We start from the raw sequence: 22,058 nt of genomic DNA, 5'->3' as shown, positions 1-22,058 counted from the left end.
GGAGGCTTTCCCCTCTGGGAGGTGTGTTGGGAACCAAGTCCCTCAGACAGGGGCCTGTTAGACCCTCCTTCCTAAGACCACCGTGAAGGAGGCCTAATAACTTGAAATATTGCCACTAACACCTCTGTTAAACATGGAACAAACCCCTGCCTTTTTTTACCCCCAGCTGTTAGATTCTAAACATGTAGCTGTGTGGAAGAAGAGGTCAGATTGAATAGTTTACCACCAGCAATCAAGCCATCTATTTCCTTTTGAGGTACATGTATTCACAGTTCTTCTCAGGTATCTAATTTCCAAAGAACACTTGACTGAAGATTTATTTTTCTTTGTCTTATGTCTTTAGCCTGAAACAGCAAGTGTGGGTGACAGTCCTCTCTGAAAATCATATCAAAATGGCTTGATTCCCCTGTGACACAGAGACTTGATCTCTCTGTTTGGTATTCCATCGTATTAACTTCAGACGAGATGGTTTTCTCCACGGTGACCTTTTGCTGTGTCTCTTGTGTCCCAGCTCCAGGCGCCTGTCTGCGTGGTGATTGTACTCATCTCCTGCGGGCATCCATGTCCGTTCTCCTGCTTTTTTATGTTCTACTGATTACTTTTTGACAGACACCAGAGTTTCAAGTTAGAACCTGCTCCCGCTTCTGGGAGCGGGGTAGGGGCACAGCAGGAGGATGAGGTGTGAGGAAGGGAGGAGCAGGCAGGTCCCTGGGTCTCTGTGGTGACACAGAGCTGCCTTCCTGAACCTGAGCACCCAGCTCTTTTTTGTTTGTTTTTGAGCACAGTGGAGATTAAGCAGAAAAGAGACTTTTAACCTCTAAATTGATTTTTAGGGCTACATTTGCAGTAATCAACACACACAAACACCCATACACACAGTCACAAGGTGCATTTCAACAAACCAAAGGTGACAAATGCTTTTTAAAAATGATACTTTACTGCTTGCCAGTACCCTGAAAAAAGTAACTTTTCATTTCTGTTCTGCTTTTGACTTGAATCCCTACATAGCTGTGGCCAGAAGTCTCTATCTGTAGTAAACTGGTAGGCAGTTCACATGCACCCAATCTCCTTCATAGCCCTAGAGGCTCCAAGAAGTTAGAGTCCAGTGGCTGTACATTTCTTTTGGTATAAAATATTAATAGCTAGTGATTTCTATTTAAGTAAGCTATGAGCTTCTTCTGTGACTGCACTGGAGCGACCCCATCCTCCGTTTGAAAAGCAGATGAGCTGATGGGAGGGTGGGGGTGGGGACAGGTCCTCGTTGACAGCTTGTTTTCTTTAGAGGACAATGTTTATGCATTGAGTGGTCTTATTCTCTGTGTTGTGAAAGAACACAGAGTGAGGACTAAGAAGTGAAATTCACTGAGGAATCCTCCAGCAGTATTAGCTGGTAGAAAGTATTACTTTAGTTTTGTTTGTTACACATGGCTCTTTTAAAGTTGATTTTGGAAAATTAAAATCATGTTATTTTTTAAAAGACTGTGCTTTAAATTGTGGCAACTGAAAGTATTAGACATGTGTTGTTGTTGTTTTGTCACTAAGTCATGTCTGACTGTTTGCAACCCCGTGGACTGTAGCCCACCAGGCTTCTCTGTCTATGGGATTTCACAGGCAGGGGAAATTGGAGCAGGGTGCCATTTCCTCCTCCAGGGGATCTTCCTAACCAAATGACTGAACCCTTGTCTCCTGCTTTGGCAAGTAGGTTCTTTGCCTCTGAGTCACCTGTGAAGCCCATATGAGACATGTATCAGCTTCCAGAGCCAGGCGTGAGGCAAGCCTGCAGCCCCCAGACCACACCCAAGTCAGAGACCCAGAGCCTGGCCCCGGGACCTTAGCCCTGGAGCTCTCAGCCTGGGCTCTGGGTTAAGTCTTGTCCCTGAGGAAGGACCACATATCCTGAATCTCCTGCAGGACTGGAGACCACACACCAGGGTCATGCAGTGACACCGAAAGGCAGTGAGTGGAGACCAGAGGGCCTCGAGACCCACTTTGCAGACAGGCCGCCAGTTAGGCTATAGATACAGTGTGTGCAGGTGACACGCTGAATTCAGGGACAGTGCCGCAGCCACACAGCCTGTGTCTCCGCCCATGGCTGGCCTGCTATGTGCCACGCCCTTGCCACTGTGTCAGGGCACCAGTGGAAGCAAAATTGTCAGGTGACTGATTCATCTCAGTATTTCCTGGTGACCATGTTGGTGTCTCCCTGGGATTGCTGTGTATTTTGACTCCTTCAGGCTGTGGGGTCACTACAGTGGATGCACACGCTGCTTGGTGATGACCCATGTCTGGTTTTCCTGTAGTGTGGTCATGTGTTCACACACACGTGTGTGTAGAGCTCAGCCGTGACCGCAGCAGGATGCCCACATCAGCTGCTGCCAGCCCAGGTGGCTCTTGGGCTCCAAGCATCCCCAAGTTCATTTTAGAGCAGGGTGACTGGTTAGGGTTTTGTCAACTGCTTTTGGTTCCCCCAGAAATTGCACCCGGTTTTCTGAAGTAGAAGCTTTTCCCTCTGCTGTTTAAGGAAAGGCACGTGACCATTCATTCAGTTTCTGTTGGAAACTTGGAACCTGCCCTTTGGACAGGTCTTGGAGTGCTGGTCTAATGGAACAGGCTGCCTCCCTGTGACCCAAGTGCTGCCCCGGCTGTCTGCGGTGGCCTGGGGAACATGCTTGCAGACCTGTGCTGCCGAACCTGGCAGAGCTGGGAGGCGGGGCCTCCGCTGGCCAGGGAAATGAGGGCATCACCACCAGGACTGGCTTCTTCCTGCCAGGACTCCCCGGGGTGGGGAGGCAGGTAACACCAAGACCCCCTGCTCCCCCCAGGCACCTGGCCGAGCACCACCTGGGCTTGAGTAGCTTTCTCAGGAGGCCTGTTGTGTTTTTAGACCCAAATTGTGTGTTTTCCAACTAGCACCAATTGGAGGGGCTTATTTCTGCAGCAAGGGCCATCTGTGCACAGGATGAAAGGAGGAGCGGTCTGTGCCATTAGGCCTGTGCTCCCTCTGTGGGGCAGGAGCCTGCCCTCCATGACCCACAGGCTGCTCAACAGCCCCGTCACACTTCCCCTCTCATATCACCGCCTCCTCAGTGGCCCTAATGTCTGTCCCCCACTTTGTCATCTGAATACCTCGAGCCTGTCTCCAGAGTGCTGCTCTTGGTTTCTGCCCCATGGTGCTTGGTCACTAGAGCAGTTCTCTCTCTCTTGATTTGTTTCTAAATTTAATGAGGTTAAAACAGATTACCTGGTGGCTCAGACAGTAAAGAATCCACCTGCAATGCAGGAGAGTTGGATTTGATCCAGATCCCCTGGAAAAGGGAATGGCCACCCTCTCCAGTATTCTTGCCTGGAGAATTCCTTGGACTGAAGAGCCTGGCGGGCTATAGTCCGTAGAATCACAAAGAGTCTACCACGACTGAGCAACTTTCGCTTCACTTCACTTCAAAACAGATTCACTGGATTAACCTTTCCCCTCATCCTTCTTGGCTGCTGTTTTGAGATTGTCCCTGCTCGTTGTTCACACTTAAATCAGGACAGAAATGTTGACTCACTGTGGCAGCGCTTCCCCTCTAGTCAGAGCAGAGAGTGCCCTGAGATAAGCCAAGTGAAGAATCTGCATCCTTGTGGGCGCTGTGCCAACTATGCTGTCCCTGTGGGGGCCCCAGATGGGGCCTCGGGGCTGCCCAGCCTGTCTGCTATGAACTGGCGTGGATCCAGCCTCTCCAGTGCTGCTCTGCGGCCCAGGACCACAAACCAGAGTCTGAAAACAGTTCAGTCTGGTCTGTGCATAAATTCATCCAGCGACGAGGTGGAGGAAGAACAGAACTGTGAGCCCACGTGCCCCACCAGTTCCCAGCCTCACCCTCCCCACCTGTGCTCACACCCGTGGGGTACCTAGGGCAAGGACAGTGCTGGGGGCCTCTGATGGACAGTGCTATGGGGCTCCTGTGATGTGGACACTTCTGGGGGTCCCCTGATGCCTACAGTGCTGGGGGTCCTGTGATTGGGTCAGAAGTGGGAGTGCTGTGATGGACAGTGCTGGGGCTGACCCTCATGGGGACAGTGCTGGGGGTCTTGGAGGCACCCCTCCGTTGTGTCCTGTGGAGGGGCAGTCACTTAGCCCTGAGATGGTGATGCCATGATATGTCTTGTTTTATATAAAATTCATTTGCAATTTAAATAAAACTTCAATCAGTAATACTTTTCTTTCTTTTGCAAATTGATTGCCTCTGTAGTGTTTGTTGGAAAAGTACTGAAGAAACTTTATCCTGAGGTTTCCCACGGACAAGAAAAGAGGGGCCCTGTGACTCCAGCCTCCAGAAACCCACCTGAGAAAGTGCCTCCTGAGAGAGTGAAGGGCCAGAGCGACCGTCCTGAGACAGGTGAGCACTGTTTCCCTGGAGAGCGAATACTGGCCTCAGGCCACTGTGGCACCACCACGGGGGCAGCGGGGTCATTCTGCTCAGACTTTTCGGGGATGGTTACTTCACTTGTGAGGGAAGAAGTGTCCCCAGCTGGGGATAGGGTCAGGTTCATCTCTGGTGTTGGGTTCAACTCCATGCTGTTCCTGGGTGCAGTGAATGGGCCCTGCTGCCCCAGGACCACTGCCCACAGTGTTCCTGCTGCTCTTCTGTCGGAGAGCCAGAGGTAAAGGAGGGACGCTCAGCCTCTCAGCCCTGGAGTCACACTCAAGAATAGTGGCTGCTGTTTACTGTGCTTTTCCCTTTCAAAGATGGTCCTGTCCTGGGCTGAACTGTACCCTCTACAATTTATGTGTTGATGTCCTGACCCCAGAACCTCAGGATGTTGACCATGTTCGGAGATGGAGCCTTCAAAGAGGAGATGGAGTGAAATGAGACCTTTAGGGTAGGTGCTAATCTAGGGCAACTGGTGAGATAGGAAGAGATCAGGACCCAGCAAGACGACCATATGAAGGTGTGGGAGAAGACGGCCATTCACATGCCAAGGCAGGAGGCCTCAGGAACCAGTCTTGTGACACCTCCATCTCGGACAGCCAGCCCCCGGGAGAATTGGGAGACAATGAACAAGGCCCTCCTGTGGTGCCACCCAGAAAACTACCCTGACACCTGCTCCACCTGCAAAACACATGCTTGGTTTTGTGTGAATACAACGTAGCTTAGAAAGGCAGGCGCCCTGGGGAGATGTGCTATGCAAGTGGAGTGGGCGTCCCTCTGCATTGCTGGTTATCTGTCCAAATGTAACTGAGCTGATGTTCTTAGTCTTTTTTTTTCTTTAATTTGTATTTAGGGTTTATTTGAGTTTTCTTTCCTCTTCTAACCTGATGTGATTATTCACTAGTGAGCTTCCCAGGTGGTTCAATGATAAAGAACCCATCTGCCAATGCAGGAGATGCAGGTTCAGTCTCTGGGTTGGGAAGATTCCGTCGAGGAGGAAATGGCAACCCACTCCAGTATTCTTGCCTGGAGAAACCCATGGACAGAGGAGCCTGACGGGCTGCAGTCCACGGGGTCACAAAGAGTCAGACACGACTAAGGACACAGACACACACTTTCATTAGTGCAGCAATTTGGGCAGTGTCTTTCCTCAGAAGCTCCAGGTTGGATCACATTGTTTCAGCAGGCAGTTGTTCCGTGTGAAGGCCCATGTGAGCCACGCTATGATGGCTGGTGCCAGCAGCTGTGTGGTGCCGTTGGAGGCTAGGACAGGGCGCACGCCAGGATCCTGGGAGAGGTTGCATGGCCAGCGCGGCACCAGGGCCGGGAGAGATGCGAGGGCACTGCAGGTGGGATTCGGCCGTGTTCTTAGTGTCTGTCAACCTGTGTGCTTCTCAGACCACAGACCCTGCGAGTGGTGCTTGCTATCTGAGTCATGGCCTCTGTGTACCCCGTGCAGGGTACACTGGTCACCTGCCATAGTCTAAACTTGGGTGAGATGGGGCGGGGGAGTGGTGAGAAGGATGCAGTGTGGCTAGGATGGTCTCATCAGGTCCTGGGGGGGCATCTGGTCCCTCCGTTTCTGCACACCCTGCACTTTCCTCCCCTTGCAGAGTGCCCTCTGGCTGCGAGGATCCTTGGATTGGGGGTTGAAGGCAGAGTCTGATGGGTAGGATCCTCCACGCTTCCTCACGGCCTCAGGCAATGAGTAGAGGAGGCACTTCTGGGAGTTTTCATTTTTTTCACAGATGCAAATGAGCCTAACTTATTTGCCTTCCTGAAAACTCCATGCAGTGTACAGCAGCAATGTATTTTTTTAAAGATAAAATTCATTTAATCTAAAGTTTACTATAACCATTTCAAAATGTACAATTCAGTGATTTTTAGCATACTCACTATGTTATGTAAACATACCACTAACTCCAGAACATTCTTATCACCCCAAAAGAAACCCATATCCATTACAGTTATCCCCATTTGTGCGTCCCTACATTTTGTTTCTTTAATTTATTTTATAATTGAAGGATGATTGCTTTACAATGTTGAGTTGATTTTTGCTGGACAACAGTGAGAATCAGCCATAATTATACATACATCCCCCCCTCAGTGGCCTGGAGAATTCCATAGGCTATATAGTCCATGGGGTCACAAAGAGTCGGACATGACTGAGCGGCTTTCACTTTCACGTTTCACTTTCGCCTCCCTCATGAGCCTCCTTCCCCTCCACCCATCGCAGGCTGGGCTCCCTGTGTTGTATAGTAACGTCTTACCAGCTATCTTTTTTATACATGATAGTGTATATAATGCTGATGCTACATTCTCTGTTTGTCCCACTCTCTCCTTCCCCCAAAAGCCATAGTTCTAAAGGACACATGTACCCCATTGTTCATTGCGGCATGATTTACAATAGCCAGGATATGGAAGCAACTTAGATATCCATCTACAGATGAAGGGATAAAGTTGTGGTACATAAGTATAATGGAATATTACTCAGCCATACAAAAAAAATGAATTTTAGTCAGTTCTATTCTGGTGAATAAACACATCCTGTTATATAGAGTGAAGAAAGTCAGGAAGTATAAAACAAGTATTAACACACATATATGGAATTTAGAAAAATGGTATTGATGAACCTATTTGCAGAGCAGGAATGGAGTCGCAGATGTATAGAAGAGACCTCCCTACTTTCTGTCTCTTCAGATTTGTGTATTCTGGACATTTTGTGAGTGGAATTGCATAATAGGTGACCTTTTGTGTCTGACTTCTGTCAGTTCAGTTCAGTCTCTCAGTTGTGTCTGATTCTTTGTGACCCCATGGACTACAGCACACCAGGCCTCCCTGTTCATCACCAACTCTCAGAGTTTACTCAAACTCATGTCCATTGAGTCAGTGATGCCATCCAACCGTCTCATCCTCTGTCTTTCCCTTCTTCCACCTTTCAGTCTTTCCCAGCATCAGGGTCTTTACAAATGAGTCAGCACTTCACATCAGGTGGTCAAAGTATTGGAGTTTCAGCTTCAACATCAGTCCTTCCAATGAACACCCAGAACTGTCTTACTTTAGGATGAACTGGTTGGATCTCCTTGCAGTCCAAGGGACTTTCAAGAGTCTTCTCCAACACCACGGCTCAAAAGCATCAATTCTTTGGCACTCAGCTTTCTTTATACTCCAACTCTCACATCCATTCATGACTACTGGGAAAATCATAGACTTAACTAGATTGACCTTTATTGGCAAAGTAACGTCTCTGCTTTTTAATATGCTGTCTAGGTTGGTCATAACTTTCCTTCCAAGGAGTAAGCGTCTTTTAATTTCATGGCTGCAGTCACCATCTGCAGTGATTTTGGAACCCCCCAAAATAAAGTCAGCCACTGCTTCCCCATCTATTTGCCATGAAGTGATGGGACTGGATGCCATGATCTTAGTTTTCTGAATGTTGAGCTTTAAGCCAACTTTTTCCCTCTCCTCTTTCACTTTCATCAATAGGCTCTTTAGTTCTTCTTCACTTTCTGCCATAAGGGTGCATATCTGAGGTTATTGATATTTCTCCGGGAAATCTTGATTCTAACTTGTGCTTCCTCCAGCCCAGCATTTCTCATGATGTACTCTGCATATAAGTTAAATAAGCAGGGTGACAATATACAGCGTTGACGTACTCCTTTTCCTATTTGCAACCAGTCTGTTGTTCCATGTCCAGTTCTAACTGTTGCTTCCTGACCTGCATATAGGTTTCTCAAGAAGCAAGTCAGGTCGTCTGGTATTCCCATCTCTTGAAGAATTTTCCACAGTTTATTGTGATCCACACAGTCAAAGGCTTTGGCATAGTCAACAAAGCAGAAATAGACATTTTTCTGGAACTCTCCTGCTTTTTCGATGATCCAGTGGAAGTTGGCAATTTGATCTCTGGTTCCTCTGCCTTTTCTAAAACCAGCTTGAACATCTGGAAGTTCATGGTCCACGTATTGCTGAAGCCTGGCTTGGATAATTTTGAGCATTATTTTACTAACGTGTGAGATGAGTGCAATTGTGTGGTAGTTTGAGCATTCTTTGGCATTGCCTTCTTTGGGACTGGAATGAAAACTGACCTTGTGCAGTCCTGTGGCCACTGCTGAGTTTTCCAAATTTACTGGCATATTGAGTGCAGCACTTTCACAGCATCGTCTTTTAGAATTTGAAATAGCTCAAATGGAATTCCATCACCTCCGCTAGCCTTGTTCATTGTGATGCTTCCTAAGACCCACTTGACTTTGCATTCCAAGATGTCTAGCTGTAGGTGAGTGATCACCATGGTGATTATCTGGATCATAAAGATCTTTCTTGTATAGTTCTTCTGTGTATTCTTGCCACCTCTTCTTAATATCTTCTGCTTCTGTTAGATCCATACCATTTCTGTCCTTTATTGAACCCATGTTGGCATGAAATGTTCTCTTGGTATCTCCAATTTTCTTGAAGAGATCTCTAGTCTTTCCCATTCTATTGTTTTCCTCTATTTCTTTGCATTGATCACTGAACAAGGCTTTCTTATCTCTCCTTGCTGTTCTTTGAAACTCTGCCTTCAAATGGGTATATCTTTCCTTTTCTCCTTTGCTTTTTATTTCTCTTCTTTTCACAGCTATTTGTAAGGCCTCCTCGGACAGCCATTTTGCTTTTCTACATTTCTTTTCCTTGGGGATGGTCTTGCTCCCTGTCTCCTGTACAATGTCACAAACCTCCGTCCATAGTTCATCAGGTACTCTATCAGATCTAGTCCCTTAAATCTATTTCTCACTTCCACTGTATAATTGTTAGGGATTTGATTTAGGTCATCCCTGAATGGTCTGGTGGTTTTCCCTACTTTCTTCAATTTAAGTCTGAATTTGGCAATAAGTAGTTCATGATCTGACCCACAGTCAGCTCCCAGTCTTGTTTTTGCTGACTGTATAGAACTTCTCCATCTTTGGCTGCAAAGAATATAATCAGTCTGATTTCGGTGTCGACCATCTGGTGATGTCCATGTGTAGAGTCTTCTGTTGTGTTGTTGGAAGAGAGTGTTTGCTATGTCCAGTACGTTCTCTTGGCAGAACTCTATTGGCCTTTGCCCTGCTTCATTCTGTACTCCCAAGGCCAAATTTGCCTGTTACTCCAGGTGTTTCTTGACTTCCTAGTTTTGCATTCCAGTCCCCTATAATGAAAAGGACATCTTTTTTGGGTGTTAGTTCTAGAAGGTCTTGTAGGTCTTCATAGAACTGTTCAACATCAGCTTCTTAAGTGTTACTGGTTGGGGCATAGACTTGGATTACTGTGATATTGAATGGTTTGCCTTGGAAGCAGAGATCATTCTGTCAATTTTGAGATTGCATCCAAGTACTGCATTTCAGACTCTGTTGTTGACTACGATGGCTACTCCATTTCTTCTAAGGGGTTCCTTGACCACAGTAGTGGATATAATGGTCATCTGAGTTAAACTCACCCATTCCAGTTCCTCTTAGTTCACTGATTCCTAGAATGTTGATGTTCACTCTTGTCATCTCCTGTTTGACCACTTCCAATTTGCCTTGATTCATGGACCTAACATTCCAGGTTCCTATACAATATTGCTCTATACAGCATCGAACCTTGCTTCTATCACCAGTCCCATCCAACGTAGGTGAGCAGTTTTATATGCTCATCTATGTTGTTAGGAGTATGACTGCTTCATTTCTTTTTCTTGCTGAGTAATATTCCATTCTGTGTATATATAACATTTTGTTTATCTGTTCATCAATTGATAGATGTTTGAAATTTTTCTACTTTTAGGCTTTTATCAATAAACAATGAACATCTCTGCCAAGTATTTGTGTGGACGTGTGTTTTCAGTTCTCTTGGATGTAAACCTGGGAGTGGAATTGCTGGGTCACATGGTAATCCTGTGTTTACCATTTTGAGGAACTGGCAAGCTATTTTCCACAGCAGCTGTGTCATTCTTCACCCCATCTGCCATGTAGGAGGGTTCCAACTTCTCCACATTGTTGCCAACACTTGCTGTTTTCTGTTTTCTTGATAACCATCTTAGTAGGTGAGGTTGCACCTCCTTGATTCCCATTTCCCTGATGATATGTGTTGGACATTTGTGTATCTTTTGTAGAGAAATGTGTATATAAATCTAGGCCCATGTTTCAGTTGGAATGTTTTCCTTTTTATTGCTGAGTTGTACAAGTTAGTTATAATGTGGACAATGGAACTGTATCAGTAACATGACTTAGAAATATTTTCTCCTGCTCCATGGATTAGCTTCTTACTTACTTCCTTGATGGTGTCTTTTGAAGTATAAAATATTTTAGTCTTGATTAAGTCCATCATACCTATTTTCTTCTGTTGCCTGTGGTTTTGGTGTCATAGTTAAGAAACCAAATCCAAGGTCACAAGTTTTACATCTAAGTTTTCTTCTATGAGTTTTATGGTTTTTGCTTTTACAGTCAAGTCCTTTATCTATTTTGTGTTAATGTATGTGTATGGTGTGAGGTAGGGGTCCAGATTCATTCCCTTGTCTGCGGATGTCCAGTCCTACCAGCACCACTTGTTGGAAATACTGTCTTTTTCCCACTTGGCACTCTTGTCAAAAATCAGTTAGCCAAAGACTCTGTGCTTAATGCAGTAGGCCTGGGTTCAATCCCTGGTCAGGGAACTAGATCCCACAAGCCACACCTAAGAGTTTGAATGCCCCAATGAAGATCCACTGGACTTCAACTAAGACCGCATTAGGCCAAATTAAAAGAAGAAAAAAAAAAAATCAGTTAGCCATAGTTGTTTGGGTTTGTTTTTGGGCTCTCAATCTGTTCCACTGGTCTCTATGTCTGTCCTTGTGCCAGTACGACACTGTTTTAATTACTGTAGGTTTGTCGTAAGTTTTGGAATTGGAGTAAGAGTCTTCTGACTTCCTTATTTTTCAAGATTGTTTTAGCTATTCAGTGTCCCTCACAGTTATGCATGAATTTTAGGGTCAGCTTGTCCATTTCTGGGGGAAAAAAGCAGTTGGAATTTTGATACAATTTTGTGTTGAATTTGCAGATGATTCTGGGGATTAATGTTCTTTTACCAATATTAAGTTGTTCAGATCATGAATTTAGTCTAGCTTCCCATTTCTGTTGTTTTAAAATTCTTTAAACAATGCTCTGTAGTTTTCATTATAAGACAGGTACATCCATGCTTGGTATGTCCATGCATTCTCTGTTGTGTCTAATTCTTTGTGACCTTAAAAAAAGTTTGTCCCAAAGTATTTTATTCTTTTTGATATTGTTATAAATGGAATTGTTTTCTTTTTGGATTAGCTAGTGTATGTAAATACTAATAAATCCTTTGACCTTGGATTAGGCAGTGGTTTCTTAAATATGGAAACACAGATTTTTGTATATTGACCTTATTAGCCAAACTTACTAGCACTAACAATTTGTGTGTGTGTGTGTGTGTGTATATAGTTTTCAGGGTTTTCTGTATATAAGATCTTATCCTCTGTGAGCAGGGATATCTCACTTTTCCCTATTCAGGTTGGACGCCTTTTATTTTCTTTCTTGACTATTGCCTTGTTTGGAACTTTGAGTATAATATTGAAGCAAAGTGGCATAAGTGTGAATTCTCATCTTTCCTGGTCTTAGGGCAAGCATTCAGGCCTTCTCAGTGGAGTGTGACGTCAGCCATGTGCTTTTCGTGCTTTCTCTTTGTCATGTTGAAGTTCTCCCTATACTAATTTCTTGAGTGTTTTTTAGTCATGAAAGAACAGTGTATTTTTTTGAAGCACTATATCTTGGGAATTCTGAAGGAAAAACACTATTTGCAGCTAGAAAAAGAGAAATCTTGACTAAAGACAAAACAACAAAATCACAATCAAATAGACAGAAATTGTGTGGAGGTCAAATGAAAGGTCATTTGAGAATTTCCTTGAAGACTTGATGCCTATCGAGGCAGCAGCTTGCTGATAATCAGAGTTGTAGATGTGCCCAGATCTCGTCAGTGTTGGAAGAATCAGCCTAATGAGGAAAGGGCCTTTGTCAGTCAGCCCTTGGGTGAGATTGAGAAAATGTTCCCTGTACTATTAAAAGACACAGCATGGTGATTCTGATAATTATTTGTTCACTTCCAGTTCAGTTCAGTTCAGTCGCTGAGTCGTATCTGACTCTTTGCGACCCCATGGAGTGCAGCACACAAAACCTCCCTGTCCATCACCAACTCTCGGGGTTTACCCAAACTCATGCCCATTAAGTCGGTGATGCCATCCAACCATCTTATCCTCTGTCATCCCCTTCTCCTCCCGCTTTCAGTCTTTCCCAGCACCAGGGTCTTTTCAAATGAGTCAGTTCTTCACATCAGGTGGCCAAAGGATTGGAGTTTCAGCTTTAACATCTGTGCTTCCAATAAACACTCAGGACTGATCTCTTTTAGGATAGACAGGTTTGATCTCCTTGCAGTCCAAGGGACTCTCAAGAATCTTCTCCAACACCACAGTTCAAAAGCATCAATTCTTCTGTGCTCAGCTTTCTTTATATTTCAGCTCTCACATCCTTACATGACTACTGGAAAAACCATAGCCTTAACTAGACGGACCTTTGTTGGCAAAGTAATGTCTCTGCTTTTTAATATGCTGTCTAGCTTGGTCATAACTTTTCCTCCAAGGAGTAAGTGTCTTTTAATTCATGGCTGCAATCACCATCTGTAGGAACCCAAAGAAATAAAGTCTGCTACTGTTTCCACTGTTTCTCCATGTATTTGCCATGAAGTGATGGGACTGGATGCCATGATCTTAGTTTTCTGAATGTTGAGCTTTAAACCAGCTTTTTCCCTCTCCTCTTTTGACTTTCATCAAGAGGCTCTTTACTTCTTCACTTTCTGCCATAAGGGTGGTGTCATCTGCATATCTGAGGTTATTGATATTTCTCCCGGCAATCTTGATTCCAGATTGTGCTTCACCCAGCCTAGCGTTTCTCATGATGTACTCTGTGTATAAAGTTAAATAAGCAGGGTGACAATATACAACCTTAACGTACTCCTTTTCCTATTTGCAACCAGTCTGTTGTTCCATGTCCAGTTCTAACTGTTGCTTCCTGACCTGCTTACAGGTTTCTCAAGAGGCTGGTCAGATGGTCTGGTATTCCCATGTATTGGAGAATTTTCCACAGTTTCTTGTGATCACACAGTCAAAGGCTTTGGCATAGTCACTTTACAGAAGTGCATTTATTTATTTTAGAAGAGCATTGGTAATTCCATTTGTTCTTAAAAAAGACATGATCTGTAAATGGCCATAACCACCTGTGTGTGGGTTTTGGTGAAATTTGTCACTCAAGAGTGTATATTGGACTCTATTTTTTTGTTAATTGCTTTTATTATTGTTTTTAACTTGTCAATTATATCTGCATATATTTTAAAGAGCCAAATAATCCCACAAGAGTTGTAAAAAACAGTGTCATTTTGCCGTGAGCCCCGTAACACAAGCACAGCAATTCTGAAGGCATCAGCCAAGCCAAGGGCAGTCTGTTGGCGGTGCCGTGGCAGAGGGCACATGTGTGCTGGTGGTGGAGGGGGGCCGTGTGGACATGCACAGTGCAGAGGGGCGTCAGAGGTCAGAAATGAAAGCACACTCGAGTGGGTATCCTGCACATCAGACCCAGAGCCTGAGCTGGTTAAGAATGGTGAACCGTGATCAAAGCCAGTCAGCCATGGAGAGGAGAGTCTTTGAAGTCGCCTCTTCTGAAACCTTGTGACCACGCCAGTGTTTCTGGGAAGGCACTGGCCTCTGTCAGCAGCAGTGGGGTGCTGACCTGCCCCCTCCAGATCCCCGAGCCTCACCCTGCATCCTGGTGTGGGGGTGAGGGGATGCCCTGGCCCTGCTGTCCCCTGAGCACTCAGTGGCGAACATGACCCTGACCACCGTCCTGACAGTGAGCATCTGCTAGGTGAGAGAATAGGTGAGAGAAGCCAGGCCTTGATGTTGTGCTCTGCTCTGGGCCACCCTGACTTACACACGAAGAGTCCCATCCACCGTCCACAGGCGTGGCCTCAGGGCAGCGTATGGTCAGCACAGGACCCTCGCAGAGAGCTCTGCCCTCAGTGTCCAGCATCCGTATCCTTCATCCCAGAAGTCACCTCCTGCCTCCCTTCCTTGGCATCGCCCATATTTATTCTGATAATTTGGTGAACAATAAAGTTTCCAAGTTCTGTTTGATTTTCTTATTGAGAAAAATTTAGCCAATTAAAAGCTTCCAAACATACTCTATGAAAAATGATCAAGCGTTAATGTTGCCCGACGGGGGACAGTGTGCCTGGAAGCACGTTTCTTCTCTGCCCTTGATCCCGGCGGAAACGACTCAGTCATTAATCAACCGGGCGGATAAGCCTAACATAAGAACTACGTTCTTGCACCTTAGCTTCACAAAAGTGAAATACCCTGATGGCAGAAGCATTTGACAATGTTTCAAGGCTTTTACAATTTAAATGTCTTGAAACCACACATTCTGTTATATGTGCACTAGTGATTTCTCTCAGTCCTTGTCATTGTCATTTATAAAATATTCATTTTTCTTTGAAAGAGTAGTTGGGATATCCCCTTGTGTTAGGTAAAGGTTACTTTGCCATATTTTGAGTGAAGATGTGGAGATGGAAGCGCTGATCCTACCCCATGCTGAGAGGGTGTGGGGAGCAGCACTGATGCTGCTCTGGACCATGCAGACCAGCAGCCCACTTCCAGGAGTTTATTTAATGGAACCCCAAGGTCAGTTGTGCAAAGTTTTATATACCCTGGATGGTCATGGCAGCCACTTCTGATAGTGAAAATTTAGAGTCAATTTCTATGTGCAAAATTTAAGACAGTGGTTAAATTACAGTTAAATTTGCCAATAACATGGAACATCATGCAGCCATTAAGAGCAAATAGATTTAAATGTATCTTAATATTTTATCATGTTCACTTTTGAAAGATATTATACATATAATATATACATGTATAATGATAAAATATGTGTTCAGTTCAGTTCAGTTGCTCAGTCGTGTCCGACTCTGCGACCCCATGAATCACAACACGCCAGGCCTCTCTGTCCATCACCAACTCCCGGAGTTTACCCAAACTCATGTCCATAGAGTCATGTGATCCTATTAAGTGTGTGTCTGTGTGGGTGTATGTACAGACACACAGTACGTACCTGTTAGTATTTACAGAGAAAAAGTTCCAAAAGGTTAGGCACCTCAATGTTGAGATTGATATTATGATAATGAGGGGTGTCTTATGTGGAGTCTTTTTGTATTCTGCTTCTTATTCATGAATTAATTATGTTTTTATATCATATCATAAAAACTCAGAAGTTTATATAATAAGTAACTTAAAGTAAATTTAAATAATCATAGCTCGTTCCTTTTTCTTGAATGGTTATATAGCTGAGTGGCTGTTCTGGCAAAATGCTTGACTTACTGAAGTCGGCAGTTATGGCTGTGGCTTCCCGTCTTCAGTGAGTTTGACTGGAGAAGCTGCTCGGCACGTGGACGTCTGACGGCATCTGTCTATGCCTCTTCCTGCAGGTGGTGACACTCGGGTCCAGCCCACGCGGCGGCTCTATACCGTGGGCCTGCCTCCCGAGGGGTGGGTCCCCCCTCCACCGGAGCCCCCGAGCTGCTCAAGTTCAGAGAGCTCTTCCAGCAGCGAGGACACAGGAGGTAAGACGGCCAACGGCCCTCAGGGACTTCCAGGGTCGTAACTTCACGTGAACTTTAATAGGGGTGCGTGTCACATGGCCATGTGGTCTGCAGTCATTAGAGACACTTGTGAAGATGCATAACAGCAACAGCTCAGGCTGGGAGGGGACTCAGGTTGCGGTGTGATCTCAGCCCCATTGTTAACTCATTACACATCAGGAGAAGTCTGGCGTTAATATGTCCAAGCTTGAAAGTGCCTCTCTTGTTAAGTGAACTTTTTTCTTTACTTTCCAATTTTTTTCAGAATCTCCAAGATTGTTATCAGTTTTGTAATCATGGAAATAACTTAGGTTGCTTGTCTGGTAGAAAACTGAACGATGCTGTCATGTTTTATGAGTGAAGGAGGTGCACTGGGGGTGGTGCGGAGGCTGCATGTCACATTCACGCCTTAAAAATTCCCCCTTAACTTATCATTTTAAAACTTCCTTAAGAGGAGCTTGCAATTTGCAGATAAAATTTTCCCCAGATGGTTTTTAACAAGTAATAAACTAAGAAACTCTATACCATACGCCTTAATTAGTTTGCATATTAAGAAAATATGATTTTCTACTAGATTGATCTTTCTGACTTCCTAAGAATCAGAAACCATAAAATCAAAAGTGAGATAGTTAAGGATTGATATATTTATCTTTTTAAGCCCTGTTGAAAATCTTTGGAATATAATTATTGGAAAAATAGATTGTTTCATTAGAAAATTAAGCTATGTCCTTATAAAGATAAATCGCTTTTGGTGACATACTCGCTGTGTACCTCGGGTGTTTAATAACAAAGCGCGGACTCATCCTGGAGCTGCTGCCGCAGCGAGTTCCACCCCCAAGCCTCCCAGGCGGGCCTGTGCACGGTGCCCCAGCTGAGAGCCTTCCCGGTGCACTGCTAAGCTAGAGGGGTGTCCTTCCGGGAGACCAAAAGCTCCACAGTCTTGTTGCTGGCAATTTAAGCAGAGAGTGTGAGGACTGGAGTCAGAAAACAGGAAAAGTCCCATGGGACAGTGTCCACCATTTTTGCCTGTTTGAATGCACAGCACTGTTAAGTCAGTTCAGAAGTTACTTCTAAAGAAGTTGAGGAGGAAGCGTCAGTGCAGGTCGTTGCCCCATCTGTGCCCATGGCATCCTGCCTCCCCTGGCTCAGCCTGGGTACAGGTGGCAGGCCTGCTGGTGACCCCCAAGGCCGGCCCCCTCCTTGCCTCAGGCCTTGTCCAGACCCCTGGTTTGTCAGACCCCGTGCAGCCAGAGGCATGTCCCTCCGCTGTAGGCATTCACATCCTGCCGTCGTAACAGTGCCTCAGCAGCTTTGCAAAGATCCTTTATTCATTCTGAAAAGGAGGAGTCCCTGCCTGCCACTGCCAGCAGGTGAAGTTCTGGGACCTCTACAGAGAGACGTTACATTCACATGTTCTACACAGAAATAGGAACCTCAACTTTCTTATGAATTGAAAAACAGGCCAGCCTCTAGGAAAGGGCCTTTTCTTCTCTGTTACACCAATCCTTTTTTTTAAAGAAAAGTATTTTGTTTTTCTGGACTATGGGAACACTATAGACAAGTCAAGCATTATAGAAAACACACAGGAAGTAAAACATTACCTAAGACCACCAGGGCAAGATCTCAGTAAACATTTTTTGAAAATTCTCCCTGTACATGTATGTGCACATGCAGCTTTTATAAAAGTGCATGTTATATGTCCTGCATTATAAACAACTTTCCACACTTGGTGTGTTATGGAGATTTTTTTTTCCATTTCATTGCATATAAATGTATTTATATCATTTTTTTAAAGTAGCTGAAATCTGTGTTATGTAAGCAACTTGTTTATAACTAGGCTCCCCTTTCCCACATTGAAAGCTATCTAGAACTTTCCCTGGTGCTCGGTAAGCCCTTGGCATGTGAACACTGTCGTCACTGTGACAGTTATGCTCCCTCCTGGGCGCCAGCACCCTGGTATCTGTTTTCAGGTCTGTGGTTTCAGTGATTGTGAGGTGCCCCCAGGTGTCTTTTCTATACTCTTCTGCCACCTGCTGTCCAGGCTGTTTCCCGGTCCCTCCTTGCTAAGCTTTTGTTTTGGATCTTCCTCTTTAGATGTCTTCCTTTTCCAGATTTCCTACGAAATCTCCCTTGCTTTGGTTTTAATTTCTCCGCTGACATCTGTGGCGTGGTTTCTTCCGCTCAGGGTTCTCACGCCCCCTTCTCTCACTTTCAACAATCCCCGCTGTGTTGTTTGTGACAGGAGTGGCCCCCCAGCCATGCGGCTCTCAGTAGAGGGCCAGTGGGCTCTGGCAGACACAGAGCCCCTCATGGGGCTCCTGTGGGCTCCTCCCATCCCTGCCTGTAGAAACAGCCCCTGGGTTCCTGCGCCCTGGGCTCCTGTCTGCTCCTGCCAGTCCTGTTCTTGCTGGTCAGTCCTGCTGGGGCCCAGCTGTGCAGTGGTTGGTATCTCATTCACTGACCTCACACACATCCTGTGTCTATCTGAGACGTGCCACAACTGCTGTCACCCTGTTCTGATCTACCCCCATGCAGCCAGCGGGCAGTGTCAGGTCAGGTGTGGTTCCAGCTTCCTGCGGCCCTCTGCCCAGTCACGCCAGTGTGGGTGCCTCTCCTTCGCAACGTCCTTCCCCACTTCCTCTCTTGGCCTTCTTGACCCCACACCCATTTCAGAAATGCAGGTGTGCCCCCCCCCCCCCCCCCCCGCCTTCCATCCAGTACCTGATTATTTCTACAACTTTCTTGCTCTCGCAGCCTCACCTCCAACTCTTGGGGGCTGGAGCCCCAGCTTGCCAGGTGGCTGGGGGTGCGGGAAGGGCTTGGGGTCTGCGACCCCACTGCTGAATGTACGTGTGGCCTTCTTTGCTTCTCCAACCTGTTTCCTTGGCTACCTGATGGTAATAATCCTGCACTGGCAAACCCCACGCTCGCCGTGCCAATCAGATTGGGTTTGTTGCAAAGCTTGTACAAATGTGAGAACTGCCAGCTCTTAATTCCCTAAGGCACTGGCGCCTGCTGGAGTTAAGTCTTCAGTCAATATTTGATGACCAAGTTGAATATTTATAAAAACAGCCGGTAAGGAAGCACCAGTCCTCTCTCCTCGTTCATAATTACAAGTGGTTTGACTGTATTGACATGGTTTTTGTGTTCAGATCAAGCTGCAAAGTCATTAAAATCAAGTCGTTTTTATGGGAGGCTATTATGATTATTATTCTAATAGCAAGCTCCAGTTGAAGTAGTTATTAACTTTGTGGCTTTTGGAAGCATGAGCTCAGTGCACAATTCTAATGTGGATTCACTGTGAGTTAAACAACCATCCTTTCAATGTGTTTTGACAGATTTAGGCCGCAGTTCTGTGGCAGATCAGATTTCAGATCTTATTGACTCTGTCTGGGCTGAAGAAATCTTGACGTGTGCTTTCTAGAGCTTCCCAGGTGCGGAGCAGAATGGGCACTCTGTTTGACTGAGAAGGTGCGACTTTCACCAGATGCACCCAAAGTTGAGACAGAGACCTAGGTGGGCTCTCAGTGGAGACTCTCTCTGGTCCAGGGCCGCAGTCCACACACACCACAGTCACTCGTGGACCCAGCAGTCACACTCAGAGTTATTAGCAGGTTTCATTCTTATCTGGAGCCCTCACGGAGAGGGGCAGCGAGGTGCCCTGCTGCTCTGGGGCTGCAGTTCTTGTCCCGGTGGGTGCGCCGCACTTGGTGCTCTGGGTGTCGTCTTGCCACCCTGGTTGCTGGGCAGGTTGTCCCGCCTGCGTGTCTGCAGGCTCCCCCGCAGCCGGTCTATAGGGCCTGGGGCCTTCTGGGCTCACGGAGGTGCCATCAGGCTGGCGTCCCAGGAGCTCCTCCTCCCACATCTGACACTCTTCCTGCTCCCCTCTTGCCCTGCCCAGGCCTTCTTCAGAGCTGGCAGGGGGAGGGCTTTTCTCACCGTCAGTCACGTTTCGCATTTCCCCTCCATTTCTGGTTTGCAGCGTTTCCCTGATGTAGTGATGCTACTACTGATTGAGTACTTCATGCCGCTGCAGTCAATCAATTGATACTTTGTTTAGAAGTCGTGTTTTTCTAGTGTTCACTGTTTATGGGAGGGCTGGCCTGCAGGCTTCCCTTCCTGTGGAGCCCTCCTCTGGTTTTGAAATGAACACTGTGCTGTCCTCACAAAGCACTGTCACTGTCACTATTCTCTGGAAATGTTTTGTGTGTTTGGCGTTTGTTTCTTTGTTAAAGGTTTCCCAGAGGTCAGGTGACTCCACCTAGGTTTGTAGCTGGCTGAGGGATTGCTCGCTGATGTATCTGCATTGAGCTGTTCACAGGGTCATCTTCCTGGTCGGTTAGAGTCCACAGGCAGGGTGTTAACACACGCCTTCACCGAGACTGTTTACATCTCCTCTGGCCGTCCTGTCCTGTCTGGTGCTGTTTGTCTGTCTTCACAGTGTCAATGCTGGCTACTGCCTCTCTGGGATTTTCCTTTCCTCTTCCTCTCTTTTCTTTGCCTCATATCGTTATTTCTTCTACTTTCATCAGGTTTAAGTTGTGTTTTTCCAACTTCTTGCTTATATCATTGATTTTTAGCCTTTTTTCTTTCCTGACATATTTAAGATTATAAATTTGCCTTTAAGTAGAGTTCAGTGGCATCCCATATGTTTTCAGTTGTTATAATTTCACTAAGTTTAAAATAGTCAATTTTCCTTATTGTGAAAGCTGTATCTGCTCAGTGTCTTACTGTTGGAAATCAGAACAGTACAGTGAAGGAAACAACCTACAGTCACAGCACCCAGAGACCACAGCTAACCCCCAGCATCTGAACCTTCACTGTCTCAGTATCGTATTGTTTTCCTCTTAAGAAGTGCACACCCACAGTTATATTAAAAAGTATGATGCGCTCACATTTTACAGCATTTTTTGCCACATCCTCCTCCTCGGATCCCTGTTTTATAGTTAGAGTAGCAGGCTGACGGCTCACCATCTTCACAGGACAGCATTCATGCTGCGCTGTAACTGCTTGGGGAGAGAAATGACTGGAGGATAACGCCGGTGACTGGCTCGACTGGACGGGCCTGGAGAATGCAGATGCTGGGGAGAAATGAGAGCAGGTCCCTGGGTACCACTCTTGGTAGACAGTGAGGATGCCCCCAAATGACTGCACACTGGTCCCCAGACGGCTTTACCGTGACATGATGGAGCATCCTATAGGTGACTTTTTTCCAAATCAATAAAGGCAAGAATGGATCCTAATGAAGAGAAATCTGATGTTTCCTTTTTTTAACTGAACCTGGAAAATTAAAAAATTTTCATAAGCTGCTGTCATTTTTCAAACATTAATATTTTACAAGACCAACTCAAGGGCCAGCCATTTGGAGGTGCTCATGAATCACCTGTGGCCTGTCTGTTACACTAAGCAGGTCCCTAATGTCAGTTAATATCACCTTTCAAATGAAATAGGAAGGTGCTGTGCTTAGTCATCCACTGTGATTGAGGAGAGAGAGAAAATACAGCTTGTGTGGGACTACATGACTGTCATGTCATGACTTTATGAACAGTGATTTGGGCTTCACGCGAAGTTCCAGGCAGCAACAGGTCTTCAGTTGTCACGTGCATCAAGAGAAAATCAAGGACCAGAGGTCAGGGAGGGCTCTTTGCCTGTCTCTAGCAGCAGTGCCTGATGTGGTGACTGCTCCTGGCTGCAGGGCGGGGCCTCCATGTCACAGGGAGTGGCAGGGAGGCATGTGGGTACCCAGATGGATGCGGAGCCCATAACAAGGGCGGCCACAGCCTCGGGGACTGCAGGGGCGAGCCGTGGGCTCTGAGTCTTGAGCCCCTCATCACGAGAACTGCAGTGCAAGGACCCCATGGCACCTTCCGTCTGACATCAGTGGCAGATCAAGGCTTCAGAGTGGGGCTTTCAGGGAGAGGGCTTTCCGTTCCATGGGGTGACACAGTGTTTCAGAAGTCTCACCACGACCTGTGG

At 46.0% G+C, this 22,058-nt stretch overlaps 1 protein-coding gene across 2 annotated transcripts in view; it reads left to right on the top strand.

Annotated features, from left to right (window-relative positions):
* ERICH1 (glutamate rich 1) overlaps positions 1-22,058 on the top strand; it is a 38,735-nt gene that overhangs the window by 5,674 nt on the left and 11,003 nt on the right. For both annotated transcript variants that reach the window (XR_010664612.1, XM_065947206.1), the window contains exons 2-3: positions 4,233-4,379; positions 15,930-16,064. Coding sequence is in view for 1 of the 2 variants with exons in the window: in XM_065947206.1 (XP_065803278.1) it covers positions 4,233-4,379; positions 15,930-16,064 (282 nt within the window). In the remaining variant the exon portion in view is untranslated. The remainder of the gene's footprint in view (positions 1-4,232; positions 4,380-15,929; positions 16,065-22,058) is intronic.

This window comes from Muntiacus reevesi, chromosome 10, assembly GCF_963930625.1.
Source record: "Muntiacus reevesi chromosome 10, mMunRee1.1, whole genome shotgun sequence".
Taxonomy (NCBI): domain Eukaryota; kingdom Metazoa; phylum Chordata; class Mammalia; order Artiodactyla; family Cervidae; genus Muntiacus; species Muntiacus reevesi.
Note: the sequence above shows the minus strand (reverse complement) of the source record. Positions and strands in the feature narration are given on the sequence as shown.